The 25,005-nt window shown below is 38.4% G+C and overlaps 5 protein-coding genes across 9 annotated transcripts; all 5 read right to left on the minus strand.

Moving 5' to 3' along the window:
* Positions 1 to 1,615: 1,615 nt before the first annotated feature.
* Positions 1,616 to 4,856, minus strand: LOC120489888 (uncharacterized). 2 transcript variants are annotated; one of them, XM_039687110.2, is made up of 4 exons: positions 4,312 to 4,856; positions 2,893 to 2,957; positions 2,007 to 2,244; positions 1,616 to 1,904 (listed from the first exon to the last, which is right to left on the minus strand). In XM_039687110.2, exons 2-4 carry the CDS (start codon positions 2,922 to 2,924, stop codon positions 1,821 to 1,823), a joined length of 354 nt encoding a protein of 117 aa, XP_039543044.1. In that variant the 5' UTR covers positions 2,925 to 2,957; positions 4,312 to 4,856; the 3' UTR covers positions 1,616 to 1,820. The 2 variants fall into 2 exon arrangements, with proteins under 2 accessions (XP_039543044.1, XP_039543045.1); XM_039687111.2 differs by lacking the exon at positions 4,312 to 4,856 and having other exon boundaries at positions 2,893 to 3,080.
* Positions 4,857 to 4,971: 115 nt separating this feature from the next.
* abi3a (ABI family, member 3a) lies at positions 4,972 to 17,502 on the minus strand. Of its 3 annotated transcripts, XM_039687101.2 has the most exons (11): positions 17,112 to 17,502; positions 16,033 to 16,203; positions 12,907 to 13,086; positions 11,389 to 11,447; positions 10,052 to 10,147; positions 9,669 to 9,964; positions 7,935 to 8,054; positions 7,599 to 7,730; positions 7,280 to 7,375; positions 6,360 to 6,485; positions 4,972 to 5,877 (listed from the first exon to the last, which is right to left on the minus strand). In XM_039687101.2, the coding sequence occupies exons 1-11, from the start codon at positions 17,241 to 17,243 to the stop codon at positions 5,714 to 5,716; spliced, it is 1,572 nt and encodes a 523-aa protein (XP_039543035.2). In that variant the 5' UTR covers positions 17,244 to 17,502; the 3' UTR covers positions 4,972 to 5,713. The 3 variants fall into 3 exon arrangements, with proteins under 3 accessions (XP_039543035.2, XP_088984716.1, XP_039543036.2); XM_089128590.1 differs by lacking the exons at positions 16,033 to 16,203; positions 17,112 to 17,502 and adding an exon at positions 13,659 to 13,921; XM_039687102.2 differs by lacking the exons at positions 7,280 to 7,375; positions 7,599 to 7,730 and having other exon boundaries at positions 17,112 to 17,492.
* Positions 17,503 to 17,807: 305 nt separating this feature from the next.
* Positions 17,808 to 19,160, minus strand: fam187a (family with sequence similarity 187 member A). The gene has a single exon (XM_089128591.1). It carries the CDS (start codon positions 19,158 to 19,160, stop codon positions 17,889 to 17,891), a length of 1,272 nt encoding a protein of 423 aa, XP_088984717.1. The 3' UTR covers positions 17,808 to 17,888.
* Positions 19,161 to 19,222: 62 nt separating this feature from the next.
* dnaaf19 (dynein axonemal assembly factor 19) lies at positions 19,223 to 20,594 on the minus strand. 2 transcript variants are annotated; one of them, XM_039687106.2, is made up of 4 exons: positions 20,304 to 20,594; positions 20,078 to 20,231; positions 19,810 to 19,939; positions 19,223 to 19,693 (listed from the first exon to the last, which is right to left on the minus strand). In XM_039687106.2, the coding sequence occupies exons 2-4, from the start codon at positions 20,218 to 20,220 to the stop codon at positions 19,223 to 19,225; spliced, it is 744 nt and encodes a 247-aa protein (XP_039543040.2). In that variant the 5' UTR covers positions 20,221 to 20,231; positions 20,304 to 20,594. The 2 variants fall into 2 exon arrangements, with proteins under 2 accessions (XP_039543040.2, XP_039543039.2); XM_039687105.2 differs by having other exon boundaries at positions 20,078 to 20,593.
* A 1,026-nt stretch (positions 20,595 to 21,620) lies between these two features.
* rpl23 (ribosomal protein L23) lies at positions 21,621 to 24,128 on the minus strand. The gene is made up of 5 exons (XM_039687109.2): positions 23,986 to 24,128; positions 22,668 to 22,751; positions 22,205 to 22,333; positions 22,001 to 22,114; positions 21,621 to 21,746 (listed from the first exon to the last, which is right to left on the minus strand). Exons 1-5 carry the CDS (start codon positions 23,996 to 23,998, stop codon positions 21,664 to 21,666), a joined length of 423 nt encoding a protein of 140 aa, XP_039543043.1. The 5' UTR covers positions 23,999 to 24,128; the 3' UTR covers positions 21,621 to 21,663.
* Between the last annotated feature and the right edge of the window lie 877 nt (positions 24,129 to 25,005).

Consider the following 25,005-nt stretch of genomic DNA (forward strand, 5'->3'; position numbering starts at 1 on the left):
ATCCAATCAATTTACAACCCAGACACTTCTTTTATAACATTGTGACAATCATTAAATTACATAGATTACATGACACGAGAAGTGATGACAAAAAAGTATGTTTTGACAGTCCTCTTGAGCCTCTTGAATTTAAATAGGCCTATAAAATCAAACTGAAATCTTTTAAAATGATACAGTTTGATTATCATCATGAGTTTGCAGCTCAGTGTTTAAGCTCAAGAAGGTCCCCGGTTCGAGAGTGTTTACATGTTCTTCCCGTGTTAGCGTGGATTTCCTCTGGTTTTCCCCGCACATGCCAAAGACATGCAGGTTAGATGAATTGGTGAGTGCTTTCCCCTGCCTCTGGCCTAAATAAACTGGGAGAGGCTCATGAGCCAAGAAGGTCGCATGAGGAAATAGATCAGTATCACAATGGCATATCAATAAATGGACAAAGAGAGAAACTGGTTATTACAACATCTTATTTTTATTTTACATTAGCTATACAGTTTTGACTGATCAAGTCAACCATTTACAACATTTATTATAAATTTACAGATTTTATTTCACTAAGTCAACAAAAAATGTTTAGCTAGCATGTGCAAAATTTATAAATATTAACTAAAAACCTATATACATTTATTTTTTTTAAAGGGTTAGTTCACCCAAAAATGAAAATTAAGTCATTAATTACTCACCCCCATGCTGTTTCAACCCCGTAAGACCTTCGTTCATCTTCGGAACACAAATAAAGATATTTTTGATTTAATCTGAGAGCTGTATCACTCTTCCATTGGCTTCCTAAGGGACTGGCTCTTGACGGCCCATAAAGTCATTAAAGAAAATGTTTAAATGTTCCATGTGCCTACAGCGGCTCAATTATAAGTTTATCAAGCGACGAGACTACTTTTTGTGCGAAAAAAAACATAAATAACGGCTTTATTCCACTATTCCATTACTTCCTTATTGGCGCATGAGCGAGAACTGAGACGAGGACGATCTCCTTCTACTTGTCACCGGCTGCTCACCGCTTAGGAGTTTTACCGCCCCCTACCGTATAAGATGATGTGCTGATATAGCTGGAAGTGCAAAACTTTCTGTTTACAAGCAGAGGAAGATGCGCGCTGTACATACGCTTTTCAATTAGCGTATTTTCCGCACTACAAGGTGCACTTAAAAGCCTTTAATCTTCTCAAAAAACGACAGTGTGCCTTATTATCATCTTATACGGTAGGTGGCGGTAAAACTCCTAAGCGGTGAGCAGCCGGTAACAAGAAGTGGTCGAATGAGAACGTCCTCGTCTCAGTTCTCGCGCATGCGCCAATAAGGAAGTAATGGAATAGTCGAATAAAGTCGTTATTTACGTTTTTTTCGCACAAAAAGTAGTCTCGTCGCTTGATAAACTTATAATTGAGCCGCTGTAGGCACATGGAACATTTAAACATTTTCTTTAATGACTTTATGGGCCGTCAAGAGCCAGTCCCTTAGGAAGCCAATGGAAGAGTGATACAGCTCTCAGATTAAATCAAAAATATCTTTATTTGTGTTCCGAAGATGAACGAAGGTCTTACTGGGTTGGAACAGCATGGGGGTGAGTAATTAATGACTTAATTTTCATTTTTGGGTGAACTAACCCTTTAACTTTTAAACAAGTTCCTTACGCTACTAATTGTGTGAGGGTTCATGATGACCCTATAAAACATGTTCAAATCACATCTGTGACATTTTTCTCCTCACTTTGCATAGGTAGCATGAGTAGTAATCATTGAAAAAAGTCAGGGCAATCACACTTTTTTGTCCAAGTGCTTGAGATAGGCTACTGTGTGTGGTGAGGTCATTATTCATGACTGGGAGGGTGAGTTTGAGACAGATTCTGAATATGCAGGAGGGGATTCCAGAGGGGAGGCTTCAGGCTTCAGACATAACTGCAAAATAAATGTTGAATCCTCGTTATCTTTAAAAACATTTCAGGACAAGATTCATTCAATCACGGTGACGTAGATATCCGACAATATCTCCACGGTTACCTCGTGATAAGCCGGAGGGGGCTCGTACTCGTAGAACTGCACGGTGCTGTAGCGCGGCGGCCTGTGCAGCTCGTCTTCAGACATAGAGATCGGAATGACGTACACAGACGGAAGATCCACGGCTCGAGCCTGACCCTGCAGGCGCTCCACGCGCTCCTTACGGGCCCGCTGGAAGAGTTTACACAAGCCAGTACAGCAAATTGTCAAAAATGTAAAGGTTAAGATTGGCGCGAAGATCCTGAAACAACAACGACAGCATGAATGAGGGTGAGTATGTTTGCTGATGTCATTTGTGATGATAAAGAACATAATAGAACGTAACTGAATGGACTTTCTTCGATTTTCACATTTCTGGTGTGATTGTGCAAAATTATTACCCCCCTAGCATTGGTAGGTTTAGGATTAGTTGTGGGGGAGGGGGTAGGATTAGGGGCAGGGTTGGGATTAGGCCATCAGGTAGCCTACTGACTTCAATGAGGGGGGTAATAATTCAGCACAACACCTGTATGAGGAAGCAAACCATAGTCATTTTCCATATCAGGTAGCCTACATAAGAAATGTCGTTATAGTTTTACATTCTCCAAATGATATTGCTTAACAAATCTGGTAATGTGTTTTCATGAATTTCCAAAAAGATTGAAGTCAGAAGAACGTAAGGTTAAGGGAACGTTCCTGGAACATTCTCCTTACATTATAAAAATGGAACCTAAAAATAACCTACATGGAACGTTCCTATAACGTTCTTGTTTAGTTCCCAAAAAAAATAATCTGATGGGACCATTCGGGAACGTTTGGGGAACATTCTGTGTTTGCTGGGAAGATACACACAAACAGACACATGGAGACTCTGCAATGTTTGGAGAGGATTGAGAGAAGGTATACATACTTTAATAATATAAACGAATCACTCATATCCATGGCAATGAAGAAATGGCCAATTCAGAAGCAACCCTGTAAGGAAATAAATGACATTTGGTGATGACAGCTTTATATAGTCTGTGATCAACAATATAGGTCATATACCAGCCCATTCTCACCCCCAAGGCGTCACTTAACTGACGCCTTGGGAAGCATTTTGACATGCTTCAATATCTGACGCTTTAGGCGCCCTTTAGCGTCAGTAAGATGACGCCCTAGGATCGCGTGTACCCTACCCCCACCACACACCTAAACCTAACCGCGTCCTCTAACAGACGCTTTCCTTTAGCGTCAGTTAGATGACGCCGTAGGATCGCGTCATGTAAGTGACGCTAAAGGGCGCCTAAAACGTCAAATATTGAAGCATGGTCAAAGGTGACTCTTGGGGTGAGAATGCGTTGACATGGGGTATTGATTCACTGTGGGGTTTTCGTTAACTGTTGTAACTCAGGCATTGTCCTATAGCAGACTGGACAGGTATGAAAAAGAAGCAAGAGCTTAATATTCATTCTTTCATCCAACATTTAAGAGGCTTTTTTTATTGGACAATTTTAAATTCATCTTTCAAAATGCCAACAAGCAAAATAAAACCATTTAGCACCATTAATCTGATTAATTGATCTTAGAAATAACTTTTTTCTTTTTCTTTCTTTGGTGGTTTTCTGGAATTCCACAAAATGAGTGTGTGAATATTTAACCGACTTTAACCACCATAATAAACTTTTGTAACTAAATGGGTCAAGATGCAAGATCTCTTGATAACTGGAAATGTCAGTTCAGTATTGAAGACAGATGCAAAAGATAATCCACAGTTCAAATTAAAATAAATCAACCGTGTTGAGGTCAGATACATCTTCTGAAGTAAACACAACATATTGTCAATTTCCATTCATAATTTGCCATTTGCTGTAAGCCATGGCCATCAAAGTCATTTATCTATGGAATGGCCAACTCATTGGTCCCAAGGGAGATAAAACAAAATTGGTCCCAGACCCCTTTACATTTAGTGAACTAGGCCTATAGCAACTCATGAGGGTCCTGCTTTTTTGTGCTGCGCACCCCTTCAACACCCATCAAGAAACCCTTCTACTGACACTTTTTAAGCATGTTGATTTCTCCTTTTTCACTGACTGTCACGGCAGTGCTTAGGACAACACCTGTCATTTCCATTTCCATCAGAGAATCTCAAAATATAAAGAAACTCTTGACAATATAAAAAAAGTTTTGAACTGTTGAAAACTTGCCCTCAACATTAGGATACAGATCAATATATTTATACAAGCCTGTCACATGTCTTTGATATTCGATACACACTTTATTTATGTAGTAAGTGAATTTACTTCTTAAATCAACTTTTAAACGCCTGACTGAAAAACAAAAGTCTTACCTCAAAGAACGCAGGTGATTACGAAAAAAAACAGACTGTGTGCACTGCTCTGATTTGAGACTGATTCTTATCTGAGGGAGGGTTTATAGCGCTGATAGTGAAGTTTCAACACCTTTATGGTGACTGTTTCCTGTAGATGGACATTTTCTTTGCAGCACTTTATTCATTTCAATCACCACAGAGCAAGTGCTCTTCATTATTTGTTTTTGTTTATTAGAAGATACTTTTCACTTTTTAACTCAATTTATGAGTAAAGAACAGTCATTGTCTCTCCCTGTTGAAAAGGAAAGCTTAGATCAACATGAATGTGCACTGTAAAAATTGATCAGTTGACTAAACGTGAGGAAAACCATTGCCTTGAAATTATTAAGTAAAAAAAACTATGCATAATTGAAAAAAGTAAGTCATGTGAACTTGACAACTCCACATAACTTTTTTTTTTCAGTTACGCATGTAAGTTAATGATCAGTGGTTTGTGTTGTTTTGGTGCTGGTGAAGCAGCATGTACTTTCTGGCAAAGATTGAACAAGGCAGTCATCCTATTTAATACAGTAAAGATGCTTGGTGAGGACCAGCATCCAAAACATTATTTGCTGTCTAATGCCTCCAAATCCCAAGAGTTTCTACTTTTATGTGGAAATAAAGAGAAACACATTTAGGTAAAACTTTGGACAGTTTAATATCTTTCATTAACATGAAATAAACATTGTGAAACAGTCTAAAAGAGAATAATAATAATAAAAAAAGGCTACTGGTACTTATGAGCCAGATAATCATGAATAAACATTGCAAAATATATTTGTCTAAGGAGTGGATAGTTATAATTTACATAAAAGAAATTAAACTTTAGTCCCAGGACTCCCAGGCATTAATATTAACCTTTTATTGATTCTATGGACTGTAAATGCTAACTTGGCATCATGAAATTGTTACTGAATGAACATCTCATGAGCAATACAGGTTTACAATTACAAAACTAAATTATATTACACAAATATATTATTTCATTATTTACTCAACTCAATTTAAACAAATATGTTCACAGAATTAACAAATAACCACCCACCATCTACTTCTTTGTGAACCAGTGTACAAAAAAAACGTTTCTTAAAATGTTGCACTTTTAGATTATAACTTAAAGTCCTGAGAAATCAATTATCATTATCATCATCATTATGTAAGACCAAAGTACACTTTAAAATAGGAGAGGCTTTGCATGTCCACAAACTCCTCTCCGGTTGGAAACATCAGTCTGCATGTTAGTTGGGATTTTCTAAAACTTGAACATAGCATAAAAGCATTTCAACAGCTCTCAATCAAGTTCTCAACTTGATAAAATGCAAATACATCTTGTATGCTGTCAACTAATTGTTTCACTGACATTCTGGATTCTTACGGCCAGTTAAGCGGTGGACTCTACATAGTTGCCAGGAAAATAACCCTTTACTCCATTCAGAACTCCCTCACACCAGCCATCCTCGCTTCTGCTGGTGAGGTAGATGATGTCCCCCTCCTGAAAGAACAGGTCACCTGTGTTGCCTGTGTTGTAGCTATATAGTGCCACCACTTGGTAAGAAAAAGAGTTACAAGAGTTACAAAAATCAGTCCCTGTAGATATCATGACCAGTGGTGGACAAAATACTCAAATCAGGTGCTTGAGTAAAAGTAATAAATATAATACTCCAGTAAAATGATTGTACAAAGTACTGATTAATGAATTAATGTTATATACATGTATAAGCATATTAAAAACACCACACAGACATACAAACAACATAAAATACTGGATTTTCACCACAGGGGGGCTTTAAAATAAATACTCAGATAAGCACAGATTTTTGAAAAAAATATTATTAAGTTACTGTCCACCACTGGTCAGTACAGAATTATCTCAGAAACCTAAAATGTCAATATATCATGAATGTCACAAAATGTCACATAATTATGAAATACCAAAGTCTTGCTATTATGATACTGATTAACAATGCAAATTCTTTAGCTCTCTAAAAAAAAATTATTTGACTAAAATTAGTCAACGTTAAGCTTACCTTTCTCCAAATAGTCGGCTGGTGCAGACATGTCGTAATCAATAGGAGGTGGTAAAGGGGGCATATCCTCGTAGTTGTCAAAACCATCTACTGGTGGTGATGGGGGCGGCGCTGGAATCTCAAGGTCTGAATGTGCATCGACACACAATGTTAACACATATAGAAAACACATATAGTGAGTGAGTTCTGCGCTACAGGCCACATTAGACAAAATTATGCAAACAATTTTTTTTTTTCACAGGCAATCAATCATAATAGAAATGCATTATCCCTGCGGGTCCATGTGTTTGCAAAGAACAATGTTTGCAATTCCATTTGTTTACAGTACAAATTACACACTTCACATATAAAGGAATAGTTAGAAAAAAACCCAAAGATAAAAACAAAAATCCATCATATGGCTTCAGATAACTTGGAATATAGTGCACCAGTGTTATTAATGGTTATTCATTATTACTAATACTTTGAATCAACTTTTATTTTCACATTTAACCTTTATGATTTTGTCATTTAAGTTTTAGTGTTTATATCTGAATTTTTTATTTCAGTTTCAGTGTGTTTAGTACTTTAGGTTTTTCATGTAATATTTATATTTTATTTAAACAACACTATAGTGCATAAATTGCATTACTTCTGTCATGCTTTTTGTCATTTTTGGAGCTAACATAGTGAGTAAATGATGACAGAATGATCATTTTTTTGGCTGAACTATCCCTTTAAAATCACCAGACTCATTGGGTTTTCAAAAGAGAGATCTAACTTCGTTGAGGATATAGATCGAGTGTAGATCCTGTTGCATGCCAGAATGGCGTGATACGAGGCCACATTATATGCTGGCTTGGCTCGCTGAAGAGCAGAATGAGGGAAGTGGCAAATATTAAGGAAGAGAAGAGCATCAGACAGCAATGCGCAACACTTACCCAGGTGCTCTAGGCGAGCAGGGATCCTGCACAATGGGCTGAATGAAGCAGGCGGAGCCAGAGGAGGCGGGTATGGAGGGGGTGGGGGTATCATGACTGACAGGTGTTCATAAAGAGAAGTGTGATGAAATATTTAACTAATATGAACAGATTAGAGATGTTTTCAAGGGCCAGATAATAAGAGTGATTCGATTTTAACTAAAAGATTCTTTGAAATGTCGAATGTTTTTGTTAAGTCGTATCAAGAGTTTTGCCATCAAAAGCAGGAACTAGCAATGAACTGTAATGACTCGAGTCTTAAGAATGAGCGGGGCCTTACGTGATTGAGCAGAGGGCAGAAAAAGCGAGCGTGTGTACAGCGAGCGAGCGCTAGGGCCCATGCGGACCCTCAGAGAGAGAGAGCGAGAGCTAGGAGGATGGCGTCGCACTCGTGACCGGCGAGAATGCGGAGCTGAGTGAGAAGAGAGAGACAAGTGTGAAAATAAGAGCATCGAGTATAAAAGCTCACAGAAAAAAATAACAGCAACACCAAGATTAAGAGCAAAGGCTGGCTGTAACAGAAAGCAAACAAGTAATCATTCAAAGCATTTTGAAGCATACACAACAAAATACCACGTTTGAACAAACATATGCTTTGATTTGGACATTTTTGTACCTTCAAAGTTCTGATCATCAGGCAGAGGCAGTGGGGTTGGAAGATCAAGGCCATCAGGGGCTGGTGGAGGAGGCATGTCACTGGGAGCTTCTGGTAGAGGAAATCCATTCTCCTCGGCCACTAGACAAAACATTTCTTTATTCAATTCTATTATGCTAAAGAACTTTCTAATTTTGAAACTTTTGCCATTGGATTATTTTCCTCTGGCTCCACTGCAGCAGCATCCATATATGATTACTGACCGGAGTGTATTTTTACTACACACATGCATACTTATAGAAGATACTTTCTTTTTATTTATTTTTGTGTGTATAATGTATCATTTTTATTTTTTATTGTTTTTAGATGTGTTATTTAAAGAGTAACTAAACACTAAACCAACTTTTTTTTAGTTAATGATCTGTGAGAATGGATCTTTATTAATACCAGTCATTGATTCGAGTAACTTTTTTGACATTTGTGTATAAAGTGTCGAGTTTGTGCACTTCGTGACGTACGTAGGTTTCAGCTCACCACGCTCTTGGTACGAGCGGCAGTATAAAAACCAGCTTGTTTCGGACAGGAGTTGGAATTGCGAGTATTGAAAACGATCAGGATAGAGTGTTTTAGCATCTATTTCGTCCCCTCTATCTCCGCTGGGGTCTGCCCACTTTTTCAGCATTTTTCAAATATTGCCAGTGGGTGGAGTCAGGCTCTGACCAGGGGTTTAGTTACCCTTTAATAATATGTAGGTTAGTCTAGTAAATCACAACTTTTTAAGTGTAAGTTCTTCCACTCGCAGCTCAAGTCCTAACCAGTCTGTCTATACTGAATGTGAAACAGCTGAGGAACGTGACACAAACATCAGATCATAATTATTTAGTGTTTAATTACACAGTTACATACCCTTCTTAAGTTTGGGGTCAGTACGATTTTTTTGAAAGAAACTAATAATTCTTTTCAGCAAGGACACATTAAATTGAGTTATTAATGTTACAAAATAATTACATTTCAAATAAATGCTGTTCTTTTGAACTTTCTATTCATCAAAGTATCCTGAAAAATTAAAAATCCATTTGTTTCCACAAAAATATCAAGCAGCACAACTGTTTTCAGCATTGTTTTGAATAATAAACGTATCTTGAGCATCAAATCATGATGATAGAATGATTTCTGAAGGATCATGTGACACTGAAGAGTGGAGTAATGATGCTGAAAATTCAACTTCGCATCACAGGAATAAATTACATATATTCAAATAGAAAACAGTTATTTGAAATTGTAATAATATATATTTCACAATATTATTACTGTTTATTATGAATTTTGTTCAAATAAATGGAGCCTTGGTGAGCGACTTATTACAGTATAAAACAACGTTCGTTGTTAGTTCATGTTAACTCATGTCTTTTAAACAATATTAACAGATACAACTTTTGATTTTAATAATGTATCAGTATATGTTGAAATTAACATTACCCAATATTAATAAACGCTTTAGATGAATTTTAGATTGATAGTACATTTTAACTAATGTAGTTTACTAGTACCGTTAACAAATGGAACCTTATTGTTAACAAAAAAGATCCTACTGACCTGAAACTTTTGACTGGTGTTGTGTGTGGAGCGGCTGGTTAGGACAACAAATGTATTGCTCCTTGCTTTATCATGTCACATCTAGATGGCATATGGCATCTCCTGAAAACTCTGAATGTCCTGCGACGTTGATCGATCTGTCAATCAGCACAAACTAACCTGTTTCAAGAGGCGGAGCTGGTGGAGGAGGTGGTGGGGTGGTTATCAGGCTGCTGGGATCAGATGTATTGACTGAAGCAGGCATGGGTGGAGGTGGGGGGATGTCGGTAAAGTCGAGGGGAGGAGGTGGAGGTGGAGGTGGAGATTGATCAGTCGTCTGCCCGTGTTCCTTTTCACCCTCTGCCTCCATCGGTGGGGGTGGTCCTTCATCCAGCAGCATGCTGATGATGTCACTATCAGGGCTGGTGGGCCAGCTGGGCACTACAGGGGGCGGCACGGCTTTACCAAAGCTCGACCTGCGGTGGCGGGAGAGAATTTCTGTTGTGAAAACTGATACAGATGTGACGTTCGGATTATAACCAGGAATGATAAAACACTCTTACGCAATAGACTTGTCATTAAGTGAGGTGACGGACGCTCCATGAGACAGAGTGGGAGCCACAGGACACTGGACTGGCTCTGGGGGACGGCTGCCTCGACTTGATGAACAAACACACACAGAAACACATACTGAGCTGTCAAATAGTTCATCTTAAACATGTACTTCTGTATTTTATTCAGAAAGCCACTAAAAGGACACGTGCATGTCTCATGTGCTCGTGCTGAGAAACTAATGCTACCACAATGCAAGCCTTGTTGCTTTCAGGCAGTGCAAAGAGGGGAAGTGGGTAGAACAAAACTAAAATCACTTCCTGGAGAAAGGCCCTCTAACTGAGAAAGAAGAGGAACAGAGGCCTGAGAATGAGGGGTTCGTAAGAGTTTATATGATTTCATCAGAATTTAATTTTTTATGAACAACAGAGACATTTTCGTGGAGAATCTAAACCAGAATAAAAGGAGATGTGATGACTAGCATGATAGTTTGTATTAGGGTGGCTGAGGTCATGTGGGCATGTCAGGAGATCAAGCAGAGAATGAATAAATGTAAATGGCATTCTCACACAGGATGCATACTGGTGATCAAAAAACTGGTAGATACTGCATAACAGAATGCAAATTCCTGGATAAATGTTTTTAAAATTAAACAGCATCACAGCACTCATGGCACAAGATGCGAAAAAAATAGCCTGACATTTTCTAATGGTCACAGAATCCCTTAAAGCACATGCTGTAATTCTTGTTATTAAGAATTGTTTTCATTAAAGCTGTAGTTTGCAGTTTTTCCTCTTTGTCGCCATCTCTGTTCGAAATCTGCAATTGCATCATTCGCGGAATTATCAACTTTACGTGAGTTGTACTTCAACACCCTCGACACGGCACAGTGTGGATGAACACAATGTTTGAGGAGAGTGTGAGGCTGTCAGCGAATTAAAGTTCTGAACACTGCTGAAAAAATTATTTGGGATAATTTTTAACCCAAAAAGGCTACAGACTGCAGCTCTAATTGAAATAAAGCTTAAATAAAATACAAATCTTGGATGAAAAACTTAAAATGAAAATGAGAAATGTTTTACCTGGCAACTAACTGATTTAAAATAAGCTGAAGTACTAAAATTACTAAAACTGAAATAAAAATATATTAAATCTAAGTAGAAATTCATATATTTTTGAAATCCTAAAAATTACAAAAAAATAATCCACATTACACACTTTAACTAAAATTCAAATGAAAACTGAAAATATTACAATAAAAGCAAATTCAAAATAGATAAATTCTATAATGGTATTTAAATAATACTAAAATCAAAGGAACAGGCCCTAACATGTCAAACAGATGTACCTCAGTGTGCTGCCGCTCCGTGTCATGGTAGCTGTTTTTAACTGGGGTTGGCCAGAATCCTGAAAACAATAAAGCTGATGATCAGCAGTTTGTAGATTGAACTTCATTACAATATCAAAACAAAAACAATCTACCTGTCCACCCTGACTCTTTTTCTATTAACATTATCTATCTGGTTCCCTTAATATCCCAATAGGGGACTTTAGGGAAACCAGTTTGAAAACATTTCATATTTCTGTCATTCTTTTCGATGAAGCTAGTAGCACGTAGAACTCACGTCAGCTTTACAGGTGAATTATGAGGTACATAAATATAATTATATTTATTTATACTACTGTCCAATTTTTTTTTCAAGGCTTAATTTATTAGCTAAAACCCCCAGTATAACCCAGCCCCCCCTCCTCCCACATTATATTTTAAACATATTTTATTCCTGTGATTTCTATTATTACTCCAGTCTTCACTCTTCAGTGTCACATAATTCTTCAGATATCATAATAATATGCTTATTAACAGTTGTGCTGCTTATTTTTGAGGAAACCATGATACTACATAATTTATTGCACACTCACCGAAAACAACAACAACAACAACAACAGCATACTGATCCCAAGTTTAGTGCTAATAATAAATGTATGATTAAAACAATAACATCTCAAATGAAATGAAAAATTACCTTCTGCAAGTATAAAAATATGTGTTTGTGCTTATGAGTATATGACCAGTGTAAGACTTGGTGTGTGTGTGCTAACGTGATAGACTTTCTGTATGTACGTCACCAGTCTTCTGTGACAAATGCATTCCTGTGAAAGTCTGCTAAATGCTATACAGACCTAGCAGGGTATCAATGAGCTAGCTTAGCATGAGTAGCACCAATTAAAGACTGTAGCTGCTTTTCCCACGCTGCTTAGTGGCTGGAAGCCAAATGTGTGTTTGTGTTCGAGGGAAAGAGTGTAAAGGAGGTAGGAAAAGAGAGTCTGAATGTGCCTTTGCTCTGAGTTTGTGTGCACCGTTAATTTGTCAGACTAACTGTTTTATAACAGGATGTGGCCAAGTGTGTGACACGAAGAGATACTCAATTTTTTTACCATTTTGATTTTGATTTTGAACTGAAATGAGAAATTACATGCTGAAACAGCTAAATGTTATATATTAAAGATTCTTGACACCATTAATCATTGTAACACTTGGTAAATGTAATCCTGGCTTATGTTGTTATATGTATCACACTATTTATATTTTATACCATAGATCAGAAAATAATACTGAATTGACAAGTGTTCCACACTGTACAATATTACACCCTGGGTTAACATTGTTATTTGCACAGCACGCAACATTTTCGTTCCACTTAATATTATGTCCTTCAACATTACACAATTATTTCCCCCCAAACACTGAAACTATTCAAGGCAAATGAATATTTAAGCACTAAGGCAGATTCTGGTTGGTTGTCTTGATAATTAACTTACTGTAACACACTGTCTGTACCCACTTCATGAGATTGTGTGTGCTCACCTTCACGCCATGGCCAACAGAGTCCAGGCTGGAGAAAGAGATGGGTGTGCGGGAGTACTTGAGCTTGGCTTCTTTATTTTTTGCAGGGGGGATAATCTTGTGACTGCGTGAAACCCTCTTGGCAACTGTGAAAGCACCAATCTCTCTGCGGGCCACCTTCTCCCTGTGCATGTCCACTGTCTGAGTACAAGCAGAGAAAAGTGACACCTGAAATTCTCCTCTAAGACAATGTTTTGGTATTAAAATGTAGAAATCTTCACAATCGACATGCTACGATATCACTCATTAAACCACACCCTTGAAATCTTGATTCTGATTGGTTATCGCTGCATTCTGCAGTCAGATTTGTTGCGGTTGCACTTAATGGTTAATATTAAACATGGAAAACATTTATAAAACACTGTCTAACCCATTTATTTTTTATTAATTTATTAACTAATATTAAATTTAATATTTTGATAACACTTTATTTTGCAGTGTCCTTTTTACATATGTTACATGTAGTTACTATAGTAAAACCAGTACTATACAAACCCTAATCCTATCCTAACCCTTTGGTAAGCATGTTGTTAAATAATATTACTCAGTACTTAAATATGTAATTACACTAAAACAATGACACCTTAAAATAAAGTGTAACCAATTTTCGTCACTTATTTTATTAATCATGTATTAGTGCACATCACAAAGCAATTAGCTATTTAAGAACAATTCCGGCGCGAAATAAACCTATAGGGGTTAGTAACACATACCAAGTCGATCGTTCTCTGGGATGTGTTTTCATGAAAATGGAGTGTACCCAATTTTAGCTCTAACCACAGATTAGCTTATAAAAAATAAATTGCTAGTTAATACCATTAAGAAGGCTCAAAATAGCCCCGCACACAAACACAGTAGCAAAATGAGGGTCCCTACATGCAAACCGAAGCATTAAGAACTTAAGTGTACAGACAGTTTAATAAGAAGATACTTTATAAAGACAGTCCACTTCGCATTTACAGGCAGGAGCCATCTTAGGAAAACAGTCAAATCACAGTGGAGGAGGGGCGGGGCTAATACCACACCGACCAATTGTCACAACATTTGTCAACGACATCAACCAGCAGAGCTAACCGAACAACATGGATGGATGAAAAATAATTTTTTAGTATGAAACAAATTACCTGCGAAATCAGTTACAAGTAAACTGTGCTGCGGATATTCTGTATCATAGCAACGAAACGTCTCAACGGTCTCAAGCGCCCGTCTTCAGCAGAGCGTCTGGCGTTTTCAGCTGGCTAAAAACGCTCTGGTGGACACACGGCCTAATGGCATTTACATCCACCACAGCCTACATCTTATTGCTGTTTAGGCTGTTCCAACCCACTCAAACCCCTCAGTAAAGGTTTAGTCTGTGATGTAGGAGGAACTGGAAGCCTCGCTAAGACATTAGATTCTTCCTGAAATACACCAATCTGGCTGTCCTCTGTGGGCCCTCAGATAGGGTAAGAAGCATCAGTATTACTCCAGGCCTGCTTGTTACAGCTCTACTTGGGCACAGGGCAGACAATAGAGAACATCAATCAGCGTTCAAACTTTGCTTCTGAGCGAGAGAACAGAGGCCCTTTCATTCCATGTCTGGGATCTGGCTCACCCCCTCTCAGCCCTGCCTCAGGTGACCTGGTTAGGCAGGCTGGGCACGGAGCGCACTGGAATGCCACAGTGAGAGGAGCCAAGGGAATCGAGGGGCAAGGGGGGCCCTGGTGGCATGGAGTATTATCACCCGGGTGACAGGGGGCCCCAAACAGTGACTACCTACACTGAGCTTTGGGACTGTTCTACAACAGCCCTCGCCACTTTACAGTAGGAAAACAGTCCTCCTTCACCATGAGACCAAGAGCGGTTTTGCAATCAAGCATGTTATTACCATTTTTGCCAAGCAATAATAACAGAGAAACCTTTTTTGAAACCTTTCACAGATTCATGTTTAGTTCAAATGTATGACAAAACAATAGAATCAGTTCTGTCAGGACACATTAGCCAAGCTCACATCAGCTGATCCACGTCTACCTATAGGAATACACTGCCTATCACTGTATACATACAATATATAAGCTCGTTCAGTATTATCAGCAGCTTTCTCTGGAGCGAATTAGCCTCCTCCATCCCCAGTACCTCCTCTCGTCAGTCAGTATGGCATTCTGATTCCCCTCGAATCAGAATAAATTCTCGAAATTATGTTGTAATCTTGTAATCATGTTGGTTTTATTCTGTTTACCCTAAGGGCAGTTATTTCTGCTCTCCCTGCTCTTATCCATGCTAGGAGTCCACAGGGAGTCTCGACCAGAACTGAACCACACCGCCAACCCAAACTGTAAGCTAATTGCCGATCGTATTTGACAAAAGTGAGAGTGAGAGTGCTTTTTGAATTCAATTCTTTTACTGAATTTAAATTGAGATGTGAGAAAACATGATGAAAAATAGCAATTTCAAACTGAATATAAGTCATGTAAATGTAAAGAAATGAATATAAATGCTGTAAATATATAGTTAATAAAACATAATAATTTTCTATATACATGACCCATAAACATTATCATAACTATGTCTATAACATATAGGGGTTTTCCAGGAACAAACAAAAACATTTATTTAATTTTTAATTATTTCTATGATGTATGACAATAAGAATTCTGTGGATGTGATAAACATTTTGTGGTGATATATGAGTTGGTGTACAGAGGTAATTGCTTTGACATATTGATGTTTAGAGAAATATTGGGAAACAAATATGTATCAGAATTGATGTTTTGCAAAACTTGTATTGAACTGATGAAATTGAGCTGCCGAGTAGGTAAAGTTATCATAGTTTAGAGACCAAACCTTGTACCCATATATATAATTACTAAGGGAAGTAAGGAACCAGCACATGCGCAACTTCCATTTTTTAGGAAATGAAAATCGACATTGTGGAACCGACAAATTTCTTAACTTCTTTACACTGATTATAATGACTGTCTCGTGATGATCATGTGATCAAAATAACAAACATGTTCTGAAGTATGTCAATTTTTATTCAACTGAACTTCATAGTTACTGAAGCTATATTCCAGTCTCCATTAAAGAAAGAGAGGAAGGGGCCGATACCTGTCCGATCTGGTTGACGGATGACTCTATGTTGCGGAGCTGCAGGGTCTGTGCATCCAGAAGCTTGAGCACATTGGTGGCCAGAGAGCTGATCTGATAAGCCACACTCGCCAAAGACTGAGTAGTGAAGGCCTTGGTTTCCTCCAGAGCTTTGCTGGTGTCATTTCCAGACTGCAGAGGTAGAAACATGCGTTAAACAGACACGTCATGCTATAAACAGGTTCACTTTACTTTGTCTTAATGTACTTTAACTAGCTGTCATGCATGCAATATCATGATCTCATTTTACATCCTGTCGCAAAAAAAAAAAAAAACGGAACAAACGTTTTGTATACAAGACAAGTGCGTTTGTAGCAAAATTCAGTTAGCTACTTTAATTGCCTGTTCTTCTTTTCATTGACTTCTATTGTTTTTATATTGTGCTAATTATATTATTTATACTTTAAGGCTTAATTTTAAGACATTATTATTTTAAGAAATTTCCGTCTCTGAGACCGCTGACAGCTGATTATGTTGTTGTGGGGAATCAGATTTGGTCTCTACTGTAAGGAAGAAGACAGATTGCTTCATCTTCTAACTTGTATGTCTTCCTTCCTGCTGAATTACAAGAACATGCACATTTATATTGAGCAACCTTTCAAATAATTAGTAGGCTATAATGTAAAAGTAAAAGTTCCACAGTCAGCTTCAAACTGTTACAGTTGTACAAAGTGGGATTAAAGTCAGTAGCTGAGGGACTCCAAACACTCCTCAGGAAAAATAAAATACCATACAATTTGATCATGCAGAGGAATTGTAAAAAATAAAAATAAAAATTACACGTTTACGACACGTTTTTAAAGTTGAATTTCTATTTACTTCAGCGCCACGTTTTAAGAACACATTGTCATGCGCGAGACGCTGCAACAGAAAAACAATGGAAAACCAGAGCATTATGTCCCTTACACTTATAATGTCACGTATGTATGACATTAAAATCTTCAATTCCATTCATTAAAGTAAGTTAAATAGTTGTTTTGTAAATGACACGTCTCGTCATTTTTAACAGTCTCAAATTGAATCGCGTGTCAGCATCTTACCTGCAGGTAGTTGCTCTCACAATACTTCGCTACTTCGTGTAAATTGTTGTAGTTGTCTAAAAGTGCTTTGCGGGCAGAGGGGGCATCCTCAAGTATTTTCGCAACTTCTTCGCCGTAGTTTTGATCCTTCATTGCGCGGTGGAATGATAGACCGTTGAAGAACAACTCCGGAAACCTCCGTGCGACAGCAGCCTACTGATATCTGTCAGTCAGACCCCATCCGCCACTGCCTTCCTCTGTCATCAGAAGTTCTCCTTTGATGCTGCAAGCACATATCTGCTCATGGGGTGTGCAAGCATGTGGAAACGAGGAGGTTTGAATGCCATTTTATATTTAAACCCCATTTATACATTTAAGCTGCAAGCAATAATTTAGCAGCTAAAGTGACTAGTTCAATAAACATACCAGCATACAACAGTAAGTTACACTTACTGAAGTTTCATTACTGCTACTTTCATGGTAAAAACGCGCCCTCTAGCGATTATATCGATTGTTACCATGTTTCTATAAAAGTGAACTAGAAGAATAGACAGCATTGAAAATCTAAACCCGTTTCACAGTCAAGGCTTAAGAGTCATAAAAACCTAAATCAGTTTGGACAAATTTGGTCATCATAGCCCAACGGTTTATTTAAACCAGAAAATAAAAAAAATAAAAAAAACGTTTAATTGGAATAATTATAAAAAAGAACATATTCAGAAAAATCATTAAGCAGAATATTTATTCAATTTCACATTGTACTTCACAGTAAACATACATGTTCGAGTTCATACAAATTCAAGTTCTGTTAATATCTGCCAATGTGTCTTCCTTGCTTATCTGCCAAATAAATCTGACTAAGATAGTGAAGAGAAACATAGCTGTGATGCCAGTGTAGCATGCAAGTATGAGTTGTAGTGCATAGACAGACTCCGGGTCAGAGATTTGACGCAAACGCCCCAAACGGAGATACACCCCCAGTCTGATCTCTGCAGCCAGCTCTCCTTGTAGCCAGCAGAAATAAAGGCCTTTATCTTTCAGCCGCAAAGGCCTGAAGTGTAGGTGGTGACCCGTGTCAATGAAGATGCGAGAAGTCTTATTCAAACCCTCCATATACTGAGAGCGGTAAAGAGGTGCTGAGCCTTTATCCCAGGCCACAGCGTACTGAGGTTTGGCGCCAGGACAGGTTAAGACCAGATCAGAGCCTGTGGGGTGGTTGTGGTAGTGGATGGTGACACCTGGAGAAGCTTGACCATCATCCTGGAGGAACTTCAGCAGAGCTCGTCTCTCTGGAGATGTTGTAGGTTTCGGAGGGCAGATGGTGTGACAGTTCCTCACCTCAAGCTTGGCTCCGTAGCTACTGCCTGAAAGTCCAAACTGTTTGGGAACGGCTGAGGAACCACAGGAAGCCGCTCCGTCCGATTCATGCTGATAACGTACATGGAGGTAAATGCTTTTGACATAACAAAATCCCACACGCGTCTGCTCCCCCGGGATGTCACAGCGGTCACATTTAGACCATGACGAGTAGCTGGTGAACACTTGAAACATTTCCGTTTTCATCCTGACGGGCTTTGCTTCTTGTACTTGAGTTCTCTCTTTGACATTCAAGGGAAATAAAACTTGATGGACCTCCTGGACATCAACATCGTAGCCGTAGAAGAATTCACCAGAGGCCGTGCCACAGATATAGTGCCCTGAGTCAGCTCTCTGGACCCTGAAGATCAGAAGGCTAAACAGACGGATGGAAAAGCGACTGTGCAGATCTGACCCTCTCCCAACTTTGGATGATTCCACCACCATAGTGCCTTCAAAGTCTGTGAGGACCTTAGTGTTCATGGAGCCTATTTGTTTTTGATAGTACCATACCACTGAATGAGTCTCCTCTGGTTTGCAGTGACAAGCAAGTTCAATGGTCATATGGGCTATGAAAGCCGCAGTGTCAAAGACAAGAAATGCAGGACAGGCCCTGCTGGCAAAAATGTCTTTCTTATCCTCAGGAGCCTCATAGGCTGAAAGTAATAATGGGCAGATGGCCCAAAAACAAATGGCCAACACTTCTTTTAACATATTTCCGTTGGTATAAAGTACCAATAAACAAAAACCAACAACAATGGAGTTTTCAATATAAACTAATTTTGGATACCATATTTCCCCATTAATCCTTTAAGTTTTATTGTAATGTCAGTCTCATCGTCCTCCACATGTGTCAGACTGGCCTCACAAACCATTGAAGTGTCAGAAGAATCTTTAGAAGTATGATATTCTCCTCCTGCAATTTGTAGCTTGTGGAAAAGCTCCTCACAGGCTTTTTGTTCTGCCTTACTAAGAAGAGTCTGGTTCAGACCAAAACGACCAGTTCTGGAAAGGCCGTCCAGCACTCCAATCACTTTTTCCTCATCTCCTGACTTAAGACACTGTGACAGAATCAGAAAGAACTCGCCTAGAAGACCAAAGCCAACCTCGGTGCTGAAGATTTCCTGCAGAGTCTTGCCTCCCAGACTCACAAGCAGACTATACTTTTCAAATGAGCTCCCTGCAAACTTGCGCCAGCCACGGACAAATTCTGAAGCATTTCTTGGCTGTATCTCAGATAACTGCGGCTAAAGACAGAATAAAGTTAGTCATAGTCAGTAAGAGGGATGATTTTTGGTGAGATCTAGCATCTAGATGATCAATTTATTCATATGCAAGAGAACATTCTAGATCAAAGGCTCACCTGGACCTCTTCAGTTGAAGCACTTTCATGCTTTGACCCAAAAGCAATTGGATTCCACGGCTGTTTTCGGGGTGCACCAGAGATGTCTTTTCTATCAAGAGGCTTTAAGTGAGATGCGAGTACTATGTCCCTGAAATCAAAGCATAAAATCTTCCAAATTAAAATATAAAAACAGTTAGAAGAGAGACAGTCAGTAGCTACCCGGTAAAGATAATGAAAGTGTAAGAATTAGTAATCGTGAATTTGAATTACACAGTCAGCAACGCACCTGAATTCTTCATAGCTGGCGACATTTTGGTTCAAAGCACGAAATTTGGCATCATTTTCCCTCTGATATTTCCTGTCCGCTTCCAGCGCCGTTTGTAGCTCTTTTTCAAGAGAGCTGAAATTTATCACATCAGATTTCTCCATACCTGCTCTTACTGCTTACCGAAAAATATGTCGGTAAGAACTCACTCAATTTACTTTTAGAGGGAACTGATGGTGTTATTTACCTCTAAAGTCAGAAATCCAGAAACTTCGTTTAGCCGAAAATGAGTAACGTTGCAGCTAACTTGCTATCTCACGCCTCCACAACAAACGGGTCCATGACAACCACGCAACGCACACTGAACTGAAGTCGCCTGGCGAACTTCGGAACTGGCAGAAAGGTTTAATCTCGGATTAGCGAGTTTTATTGAAAACAAATTGCCTAGATTGACAAAATTACTACAACATATAATATATAATTCACAACTTAACAGCTACTTTGAGGATTATTCGTATACGCTATATTCCATCAGTCTGTTAAAAAAACAAAAACAAATTCTGACGTTTGTAAGAAATGTATTCTTATTTTTTTTCAACCAGCGAGTCTGTTGAGAAAACAATCTCAGAATCATTCTAATGCTCAAACGAGTCATTGAGGTGCCATGTTGAACATCCAGTGGTCAGTACGAGAGAATTGTACTCGAAACACAAATTTTAACTGATCTAATATAAGATAGACAAATTTGTATGGTCATGTTAAGCAGACCAAAGCATAATGGATAGGACATGTGGCTTTGTATGATTAAATGGAGGGGTATCAAACTCAGTTCCTGGAGGGCCACAACCCCGCAGAGTTTAGCTTAAACCCTAATTAAACATACCTGATCAGCTAATCAAGTCCTTCAGGCTTATTTGAAAACTGCAAGTGTGTGTGCGCGCGCACGTATTGAAGCAGGGTTGAAACTAAACTTTGTTTGACACATACAGCCATTATAACTTGGTGAACTCATTTTGTTGCCAGCTACTTTGACAATAATGGCTGTATGCTGAGTTATTTTGAGATGCCATTAAATATATACTGCTACACAAGCAGCACATTGACTACTTAAATATATCTCAGTTTCAATGCTACAGTATTGTCCCTTGAGAAGACATACTGTCACTTTTGTGAGATACTGTATATAGAAACTAAATTGACCATTAACTTGTATCTGCTAATTATCTATTAAAAACATTAAGGTTAATACTTTACTTAGAAATCTAGCTTTAAGCCAGGTATCACAGACATGAAAACATGCATTTTAGCTTAGGACTGGATTTAAGACTTGTCTGTGAAACAAGCTATTAATGTACTTGGATGTCAATCCTCAAGATTCAATATTTCCCATGCAACTGCATTTACCACATGTTGTGAAGTCAACCCCTTAATATGCCAAACAAGTCTGTATGACCTTACATTTTGCATTAAAAGGCTTATAAAACATCAACTTTAATCAAAACATTTCAGTTTTAATTGTATAGTCTCAAGGCAACTTCTTGAAATCAACTGAGCGACACATGTGTAAACTTTGAGTATTTATTGAAAACAACAAGCCACATTTGAGCTCAGGCAATGCTACCAGCATTGGAAGCAATTCTGGGCCACAGGTCTGCACATTCCTTGGCTACGGGTCCTGTGATAGCGGAGCCTAAAAAAGAAAGAAACTATTATAGCACTGCACCGGCACCAAATCCAGAATTCGAAAACTTAAAATGACATGCATTAAGAAGAGAAGTGAAATGTTCCATCACGGATTGAGATTTAACAGCACATGGCGACTGCCATCTCACCCATTAGCAATGGGATTTACTATTTCCTTCAACGACGACTCACCCAGCCACTGATCCGACAAAGCAAGTGCTTTAAGAAGGATAATGAAAAGATCTGAAATTCATCACTTACCTTTCATTTCTCCTTTGTTATTCACTATGACCCCTGCATTGTCTTCAAAGTATAGAAACACGCCATCTTTTCGCCGATACGACTTCCGCTGTCGTATCACCACCGCAGGATGCACTAGGTTAAAAAGGGACATTTGTATAAGCATATATGCTTCTCTAAGCCAAAGCCAGCAGACTGCAGTTGCAACAGGCACTGAAAACTCACCCTTTTTCCTGAGCTCTGGCTTGCCTTTCTTCACTGTGGCCATAACCATGTCTCCCACACCAGCAGCTGGGAGCCTGTTCAGACGACCCTTGATGCCTTTGACGGATATGATGTACAGGTTCTTGGCACCTAAACAAGAGAAAATCCACAGGTGAGTGGCGTTAAAAAAAAAAACTGCATAAAAATCAACTTAATTGCCTATAGTGGAGTTCTATTTTCATACTGCAAGTTAGTTTAAAAGACACAAGTCTGCTAACCCTCAGCCAAGAAATGGCCTGCGACAAACCACAAACATTTGTTCCATCACGGATTGAGATTTAACAGCACATGGCGACTGCCATCTCACCCAAAAGCAATGGGATTTAATATTTCCTTCTACGACAACTCACCCAGCCACTGATCGGTCAAAGCAAGTGCTTTAAGAAGGACAAACACATACGCCCAATGCTGGAAGATCTCATACCTGTGTTGTCAGCGCAGTTGATGACCGCTCCCACCGGGAGACCCAGTGAGATACGGAACTTGGCTCCCGATGACCCACCACGTCCTGAAGAGACAAAAAACATTATTTTTTTAACAACCAAAATACACCATCACATTTCTTTCCATTTAGCAATCCATTATGACATTTCATTTATTTTTAAGTGGCTGACTTTGCAGTCACAAGAAAACTAGTGACTTAAAATTATGCTGACAGCCGTTAACATACAAAACTTTTTTTTTTTGGCCAAGAACATTTAGTCATTTACATTAAAACTATTCTGTCCTAATTAAAATGGAAGGAAAGATCTGGGGCCAGTTGCACAAACATAGCCATTACGTTAAGATGGTATCTTAAGTATTAGTATGACCAGCTAGCATTAATCATGGGGCAATCAAGTCTAATTTTTTGTCTACGATTTATGTAATTAAATTAAAAAGGTTATGGACAGGCTTAAAAAAATAAATGTTGACTAACCTTTAAGACTAGTCAAAGCAGTTTATGCAACCGGCCCATGGTGCAATTTTTTTTTGAAGTGATAAAGGCTTCAGTCACCATTCTCTTTAGGTGCATAAAAAAAGCTAATGAAAATGGTGACACGATGTTCATTCCACCTAAAATCCAGTGTTTTCGACAAAAGAAATTAAGTCAGGTTAAGAACGCGTGAAAAAATTAAAGACGTTTGTTTAAAGGAAAAACTGTTTAAGTCTGCAAAATGTCAAGATGCTACCGACACTGCAGTAAGTTTACAGCACTGAACTGATGTTTGCTGCCTGATACCAGTCAGATTTCATTCAGATACACTTACGAAGCCAATATTTCAGAAACAAGCAAATTAACAATTCGGTTGTCCTGCCCGATAGCGTTAAATCTCCAAAATGGGCATTTCTCAAACACGCTAGCGTGCGACTCAACTCGCCACCATACAGAATGTCTACCCGCTTCGCTGCATGTTTAAAGTCTCGCACCTCCAGCGCTTTTACGGTCAATGTAAATTTTTCATAGTAGTTATCATAGAACAATGTTCCAGAACTTGCTTTCGCACAACAAAGTTTGCGTAAGAAGCGTTTAATCACCACTACTGGCTCCACGAGCTTCGGTCTTAGTACTTAGCAAACATGGCTCCGACAGCTAGCGGAAAAGGTACATACTACTTTTATCAACTAATATAATTGAGCATTCACATCAATATATCGAAAAAATAATTCATATATGGCCAGTTAAACCCATGTATTGAGTTAGGGAGCTTTAGCGTACCTCATTTCAAAGATGATTTTAGATTTCCATGTGAGTTTCTTACCTCTCTTAGACATTGTCGCCGAAAGGGAAAGAGGAAGAGAGAGAAAGGAATGCTGGGATATATTCGTGCGCGCATCACAGATCTCACAGCATCCGGCGCAACTTCATCGTCATTCTCTGTGCATCGCCACCTAGCGTGGCGTATGTCTGCTACTGTATATCGCACTATAATGCATTTCAGTAACTCGAATTATATGAGATACAAATTGATCAAATAAATTGTCGTTAGCGTGAAAATATAAAGTGACGTGTAAGACACATTGACCATGAAACTTCAGTGCGGCTCACATCAGGATACCAACACATTCTGAAATCCACGTTAGTTTTTCAATTAAACGTTTTACTCATATTGTTATAGACCATTTCACAAGATGTAAACAACACTGGTCCAGAAGCACTTCCTGTTTCAGTTTTTTAACACTAGGCCTACATAAAAGCTGGGATAAAATACAACCAACAGAACATTTAAAACTGAATCAAGAATTTAAACAAACATCTTTAAGATGTTTTCTTTACATGTGAAATAAAGAAAACAGTTACAAACTGAAACAGGAAGTGTTTCTGGACCAGTGTTGTTTACATCTTGTGAAATGGTCTATATGCATAATATAATATAATAGGCCTATGTGAATAAACACACACACACACACACACACACACACACACACACACACACATACGCGCGTAAATAATTTAAAATGAGAAAATAATGAAGTGAAATAGGCTAACTTTTGGGCCTCACTGTATAGTGGGTGAAATAATTACTTTTACAAACTTTTTAAAATAACACATTTCACTCAGATATTGCTAGTTAATTTCCCAAATAATTGCAAAGAAATGGCAAGAAACACATTGAATCAAGGCAATGAGATGTTCAAACAAGGATTAAATACTCAAACCTTAGGTATTTTAATACATAAAATATATTTCCATTTGACCAGCCCTTTGAAATTGGGTGTTTCACATTGCATGCTCCACTTCCCATCTAAACAAATACATTTATCATCTTTATGGAGAACAA

This window comes from Pimephales promelas, chromosome 3, assembly GCF_988280905.1.
Source record: "Pimephales promelas chromosome 3, fPimPro1.hap1.1, whole genome shotgun sequence".
Taxonomy (NCBI): Eukaryota; Metazoa; Chordata; class Actinopteri; order Cypriniformes; family Leuciscidae; genus Pimephales; species Pimephales promelas.